At 38.3% G+C, this 7,494-nt stretch overlaps 1 protein-coding gene across 1 annotated transcript; it reads right to left on the minus strand.

The window, feature by feature from the left end:
• Nucleotides 1-1,634: 1,634 nt before the first annotated feature.
• Nucleotides 1,635-5,804, minus strand: SPINK1 (serine peptidase inhibitor Kazal type 1). Its single transcript, XM_003404832.4, has 3 exons — nucleotides 5,750-5,804; nucleotides 3,476-3,507; nucleotides 1,635-1,819 (listed from the first exon to the last, which is right to left on the minus strand). Exons 1-3 carry the CDS (start codon nucleotides 5,802-5,804, stop codon nucleotides 1,709-1,711), a joined length of 198 nt encoding a protein of 65 aa, XP_003404880.3. The 3' UTR covers nucleotides 1,635-1,708.
• Nucleotides 5,805-7,494: the final 1,690 nt, after the last annotated feature.

A 7,494-nucleotide genomic window follows, 5' to 3' on the forward strand; every position in this document is an offset into this window, starting at 1 on the left:
ATGAGAAAATTAACAAGTGGTTTTGAGTTCCTTTTATAAGTCTTTATTATGGAAACAAATTCACCATAAAGCAGGATACTTAATATTTTGGGTATAAAACTTCAGGAAATTAGACCTATCACTCCAGGGACCTCTGTTCACTATCCTCACCAAACTTAGAGAATTTTCTGAAATGGCTTAAAGTATTCCTAAAAAGACAGGGTGGCGGGGGGGGGGGGGGGGGGGAAGCGGGGGATGGTGTTGTGTTGTAAGGAAGGTAATCTATGCCATTGTATAATTTAAATTTACATTGTTATCTGAGCCTAAATCTAAGTCTTTGTGCCGAATCAGTCCCAAAATAACTCAGAAGATTCTGGGTCACTTGTGGAAACTTTTCTCGTTGTTTTGATTATTCCACACCTTCATTTAACCCAAAATGCTCTTGTGATACTGCTAAAATTCAGATTCCTGTTTAAACAAACAAGGTTTCTCATGAAACCTTTCTTATACCTTACATCTTTCATTTTATGGAAATTGTTATAAGATACAAGAAGCTATCTTATCTGTAATCAAGATCCATTTTCTCTTAGTCATAAACACAAAGAAAAACATGAGGAGAATAACACAATCCTTGGCACATGTAGCGGTCAGTTTCTGTGTAAAATAGAAACAATCAGGGGCAAATCTATTTCTTGGAGTGCCCTGAGTCTGATCCCCAAAAGAAACTTCATTGAGGCTGGCTTTTTTATCCACAAATAAAAATGCTACAAAAATACATTTTTGGTCACCCAGTCTATACAATTCGTATTTGTGAGTCTTGGAAAACACACTCATTACTTTCACCAAGAATTGTTTTGTTAATTTAAAGCTGTTTTTTGCATACGAGCTTTTTAAAACTCCCAGCACCTACTATTTTACTGTAAAACATGAATTTTATCATACAAGTAATACTTTTATTAAGAGACCCATTAAAATATTTTCCCACCTCTACTCCATCACCTTTTCCTTAATACACTTTATATTCATCTTCTATTTCCATGTGGTATTGAATCCTTTCTTTTTTTTTTCATTGTTGGAATGTCTCCCCCTTTTCATTGCCTAGAGAAAGCTTCCAAACGTTTCCCAAATCCTAGCAGGCATAATTAGTTGTTTTCTTGGAGCACATTGCTCATACTCCCATTATTGCATTGGCCACACTGTATTAGTGTTGCATGTGAGGGTCTTGAGGGACAGGATATGTCAGATTCTTTTCCTGTTTACCACAAACCCTAGCCTGGTACCCAACTCTACAGCATAGTGGAAAGACCATGGATTTGGTCTCAGAGCTGCCACGTATTGCCGGGTGATCTTGAGCAAGCTATTTAAACTGTGTCTCAATTTCTTCACGTGTGTAATGGGGCTCATATGATATACCTTTTCCATCCTTATTTACCTCAATATTAAGTGCCTAGCACAACAATTGACACAATAAATATGTTCTATCATGATAAACACATACACATTATATACATACACACATGAACACACATCTATTATGTTCATACCAGATATATGAAAATGAGAGAAAGAAAGAGATAATTATTTTTGGAAAAAGTAGACTCTTTATTTGTCTCATGGTATGATCCATGGTATTGGTATACTTACTGGGTCTTTCAAGTCATTAGATATATAAAAGTTTGAAGACAAGTAGCTTAAAATACATATTTTTTTAAAAAATTCAAGTTTATACTCACTTATTTTCCATACATAGCATGCATTCAGTGGAATAAGTATTTCCATCAGTCCCACATACAGGGTTATAGATCTTGGTGCATCCACTAACATCATTGGTACATATAGCCTAAAAGTGAAATTAAACAGGATCATTTTCCATTCTTTGAGTTTATAGTAAAAAGTCTAAAATAGTTTTATCCTCCTTGGAGTTATTCAGCTTAAGATGGAAGTGTGACTGCAGGTAAGAGAGTGATGCTTTGTGTTCCAGGAGAAAAGAATCCCAAATTTGGAGTCAGAAAACCTGGTTTTAAGTAGTATCTCTGCTATTTACATATTATGTGACATTGGAAAGTCATGTGACCTCTCAAAACCTCAGTCTCTTCATCTGCAAAATGGGAGTGAATTTATAGTGGTGAGGTTTAAATAAGTGAGATAACGTTCAAGTTCATAATCACAGGTGCTGGCTTTTCTCAGGTTAGCCTCACCTTGGAGCATATTCTTCCTTGTACACTATTGTCCATTCACATTAGGCTTCTCGTAGTCATTTAAAGGCACTAAGTGTTTCCTACCCTTGGAGTCTTTGCACAGTCTGTTTCCTCTTCTCCAATAAGAGTCAATAATCGTTGAGTGACTACTGTAGACCAGACAGTGTCCTAAATGCTTTTCATGTATTATCCTATTTAAACCTTGTGAACTTATTATTATACTCATTCCTCAGGTGAAGATAATGAGGCACACAGAAATTAAATCAACCAAGTCATACAGCTAGTAATTGTTAAACCCAGGATTCAAACCTAGCCGTTCTAATTCCTGAGCTTTAGCTCTTAATCACTTCACTTTACTACTTTTCATCATGACTTATGTTTTGCTAACCCTTATTTATGTTTTATGGCTCAAATAAATCTTACTTACCTAGAGATACTTTCCTTGATCTTGCTAACTAAGCTAGATTCCTAATGGTACCAGGACATCTGCATAATACTTATCACAAATGTAACATTTATTCATTCATGGACTTTTGTTTTATCATCTGCCTCCCGACTAGATATCAGTGTAATAGGAAGAGGGGCACTTCTTCTAGTCTTCAAATTTACTGAGATTGTCTTTTAAACACAAGGGAAAAAATAGAAAAATTAGATGTACAGTACTTTTGTAGAAGAAGAAATTAGTTTATTATTCTCTTGTTGTTGTTATTTTTTATAAATTAGAGCTCCACCTTGGTGACTGGGGAAACTATGCAATGTGGTCATCCTGGCTATAAAGAAGAAGGGCTGCGTGTAGTGGAGCTGAGAAAGCTTCCACTCGAAACACTTGTCCCACTGGCTAGTCCTAAAACAATAACAACAACAAAACCCAAGAACTAACTCAGTTGCTATTGAGGTACTTCCAACTCATGGAGACCCCATGTGTTTCAGAGTAGAACCTCACACCATAGGGTTTTCTTAGCTATGACCTGGGTTCAAAACACTAATATTTCAGTTAGTAGCCCAACACTTAACCATTTGTGCCACCCATGGACTGGCTAGTCCTAGTATCTATAAAACCCTCTTACAATAAGCATTATACAACTACACAGTACTTGCCTCTGTAACAGGAAATTAGTTCTTAAACATAAGCCCGTGAGGGAGTGCCATTACTCTTTGAATTTTGCAGGTTATGCCTTGCTAACATGCACACTCATCGTCTTGACTTCAGGTTCAACTGAAAGATGACAGCTACACTGCTCTTTGGTTGGAACAAAAAGTTACATCTGATAAATAAGAAATAACAAAATTCTTTTTACCTCTCTTCCCAGGCAGTTAGCTTTAGTGTTATCTGGAAAACATAAATCAGACATATTGAGTTGAGTCCTAAGATGAGGGAGGCCAAATGTATTCTCATTCAAAATTTTCTGCAATTGTGGAAGACTGTTCCTTCTCTGATATCTTTTTCCACGCTCCACACCTTCTTATTTCCATCCTTTCTCAAGGATATATGACCAGATTCTATCCCAGCCTACCGAAAACTGGAAAAAAACTTGACAAATGCTTAAACCATGACCAAAATAATTAAATTTGATGTTTCAGATATGTTGATCCATTTCCTTGAAAATAGAAATTCTGTACTTACTGCTTGGATGTATCAAGCACTGAGCAAATATCTGTGGAGTGCTCACTAACATTCTCACAACTAGTTACACCTTTGATCCTCACAATTACTTAGTATCTTTATCTCAGTTTATGGATGAAGGTATGGAGACTTTATATGACTAGTTGTGACACAGTTACCACTAGTAATAACCAGGTCTGAGTAACACAAAACTAACTTTTACAATTATGTGTAAGTCCTCTCTCTATTTATTTATTGTAGTGAAAACACACGTAACAAAACATATGTCAATTCAACAATTTCTACGTGTATAATAGTGACATTGATTATACTCTTCAAGTTGTACAACCATTCTCATTATTCTTTCCCAAATTATTCCACCATCATTAACATAAACTAAATGCTCCCTAAGAAATAATTCTCCCTTTCCCCCTTCTTCCCACTGCTAGTAACCACTATTAAGTACTCTTTTGTAACTAATTAAGACCTCATCATCAGTTCCCAAGAGAGCTATTTCCCACAGTTGTGTTACACTGACCGGCTATAGTTCCAATCCACATTTTGTGGATATACAGATAAGTGGTCAGCATAACCACTCTGCATTCCCCAGAAAATACTAGGTTTGCTGACATCATGCAGGAAATAGTAAATGTGTATGAATTCATCGAAGGGAAGGAGAACTAATCTGAGAGCAACCAAAGTAGGAAATATTAGTGAGATATGATTTTGTTAACCACCATCTCTGAGGTTATTTGGGTAAAATAAAACAAAACCCATTGCTGTTGAGTTGAATCCAACTCATGGTGACCCCCTGTGTTACAGAGTAGAACTGCTCCATAGGCTTTTCTTTGCTGTAATGTTTATAAAAAAAGATAACCAGGCCTTTCTTCTGTGGCACTACCGGGTGGGTTTGAACTGCCAATCTTTAGGTTAGTAGTCAATGGCAAATGTTTTCACCACCTAGGGATCTTGATCTGGGTAAGGAGCTAGTTTTTCCTAGCTAAGCATAGTGAAAATTAGTGAGACATCTATGGGTGTGGAGAAGAAGGCTCCCCGGAATAGTCAGGATCTGATCTTGTTAAGGTTCCATAGGAGTTCAGAATCTCCTTGAGTCTGAAAATTGATGAGCAAATGGTCACCACAGGCATCTGTTTGTATTATCTGATATGCATGAGGAGGAAGAAAGGGCCTACCACTCACTCCCATACCCAAAAAAAACCAAACCCAGTGCCGTCGAGTAGATTCCGACTCACAGAGAGCCTGTAGGACAGAGCAGAACTGCCCCATAGAGTTTCCAAGGAGCGCCTGGTGGATTCAAACTGCCATCCCTTTGGTTAGCAGCTATAGCACTTAACCACTACACCACCAGGGTTTCCACCACACCCATAAACATTAGCTAACACACAATGTTCTCCCTCTTCTTAAAAAGGTGCTTATTCGACTTTTCGTAAATTTCTTTGCATGAGCTGAGATAAAGTTGAAAATGTTAAATATTTCCGGTGATAAGAAGAAAGCTCATTTCAATTCCATGGAGTCAAAATTGTCTGCTAATAAAACTTTAATTCAATAAAACTCTGCCTTTTATACTGAATAACCAAAAATCATCATTACCTATTTTAATGTAGTTGCATGGGAATTTAAAATTTGTAATTGGTCTTACACATTTATGAAGTGAGAAGCGTACTCAAGGTTGAAACAATTCTGCTTTCTTTTCTCTACCTTATCTCTGACAAGTGTCAGCCCCCAGTCACTAGAGGAAATCCATCTCAGAACAGTCCTCACTTTGTGGACATTTTTCCCCATCTTATATTAAAATCTCTCTATGATTCGCCTCTACTGATCTTATTTCATGTTACTGGGACCAAAAGACCTGTCTAAGAGTAATTTAAAGTCTAGAGGATGTGTACTCAGCCAAGCAACAGGTCAAAAAGTTTTTACTCAAATCAGAAAAATGTGCAAGGACACCTACCGGATAAACTGAACAGGACCAAAACACTGAGCAGAAAGATGCTTGTTACCTTCATGGCTGAAGTTCTGTGTCCAGAGCTTAGTTGAAAACTGGAGCGAGCTTACCACTTCTCTCCAGAACCCTGGGACTGGAATGGTCATATATGTGGAATGGCAACACAGGCTCCACCTGCTGTATTGTCTCACAGACCTTCTTGGTAACTGATTGACTCCGTATCATAGCCTGGCTCCCAGATTCCAGGAATGACTCCTGTGTAAGAAAGGGAAAAGGGGGGCAAAGAGCTGCAATATCCAAGCTAAGATTCTCTCAGGAAAATATGCCTGGTGGTAAGTTAGCTCTCTCCCTAACTTCCTCCATGGTGATGGGAAGGCTTTCCCCTTCTTGAACCCCAGTTTTCTCATCTGTAAGTGAATTTACAAGGTGTAAACTAATAATGTAGTAGGCAGAGGCAAATTTTCCCATAGGCAAGGCAGGAATGGTGCTTACCTTTCTTACCAGATCATCTGTAGTGAACAATTTCACATTTTTTCACTACATCAAAGATTCTGCTTCTAGCTGTTGCTAGCATCTGTCTGTCTCCAACTCCACAGCACCATCCTACAGAATCAAAGCCTCTTTTCAAATTTACAATCCGTGACAGGGATGGATTACCAATTATGAAAGGAAAGCACGGGCTTACTTGTGCTTACTTGACAGCCTATAGTGAGTAGTTTCACATGGGTTTCATCACATCAAAGAGAGTGGTGATAATGCACCCTTTACTGGGTAATCCACCCCTAGTAGTAGGTATAAATACCTGATCCCTAAGGTCCCTGCAGCTCTGGATGTATGAGCAGTTATGTGTGTCTAGAAATCCCTCTCCATTCTTTCTTCCTTTTCTTTTGCTTTAACTCCCTCTTTCCCGTCCTCCACCCCCACCACATCTTTCTGTTAACCATTCACAAAGCCTAATGTAGCTGATAGAGGGACAGGTTAGAGTCAGGGAGGACTCATTTCCTTAGGATGTGCATGCTGGAGCCACTTACTAACTGTATGTTCTTGGAAAGTTAGTTAATTCTGACTGTTCCTCAATGTAGCCATCTGAAAATAGCAACAGTCTTATTACCTAAGATACAGGGTTCAATACATTAAAAAAAATGTTTTGAGTGTCTACAATGTGTTGTTGGGAGAAAATTCTTTCTTTCTTGTGTTTTTGTATGTCTTGTGGGTAGAGGGACTCTGTTTATGTCTCAGGCTATCTTTTGCAATAGTGTCTCCCAGGGAACAAAGGGCTGGCTTGTTTACTGTCACATATTATAAAGGTGTAAGACATTGGTGTTTCAGTGGTAGAATTCTATAAGGATACCTGGATTTTATCCCCAGCCAATATACCTCATGCATTGCCACCACTGTCTGTCAGTGGAGGCTTGTGTGTTGCTATAATGCTGAACAGGTTTCAGCAGAGCTTCTGGACTAACATGGACTAGGAAGAAAGGCCTCATGACCTACTTCTGAAAATCAGCCAAAGAAAACTCTGTGGATCGTAGAGATCCAGTCTGCAACCAGTCATGCAAATGGCATAGGACCGGCAGCATTGTGCATGGAATTCTCATGACTCAGGTCCACTTCGATGGCAGCTAACAAGACTGATAACATTATAAAGATGAAATCTCTCTCCAGAGCAAGGCTCAGGTGAGATTTTGGATTGTAAAAGGCTCGGTGTTCTTTTTCTATAACACACCACATTTTCTGTGCTGGTATTGCTT

Source organism: Loxodonta africana, chromosome 2 (assembly GCF_030014295.1).
Source record: "Loxodonta africana isolate mLoxAfr1 chromosome 2, mLoxAfr1.hap2, whole genome shotgun sequence".
NCBI lineage: Eukaryota > Metazoa > Chordata > Mammalia > Proboscidea > Elephantidae > Loxodonta > Loxodonta africana.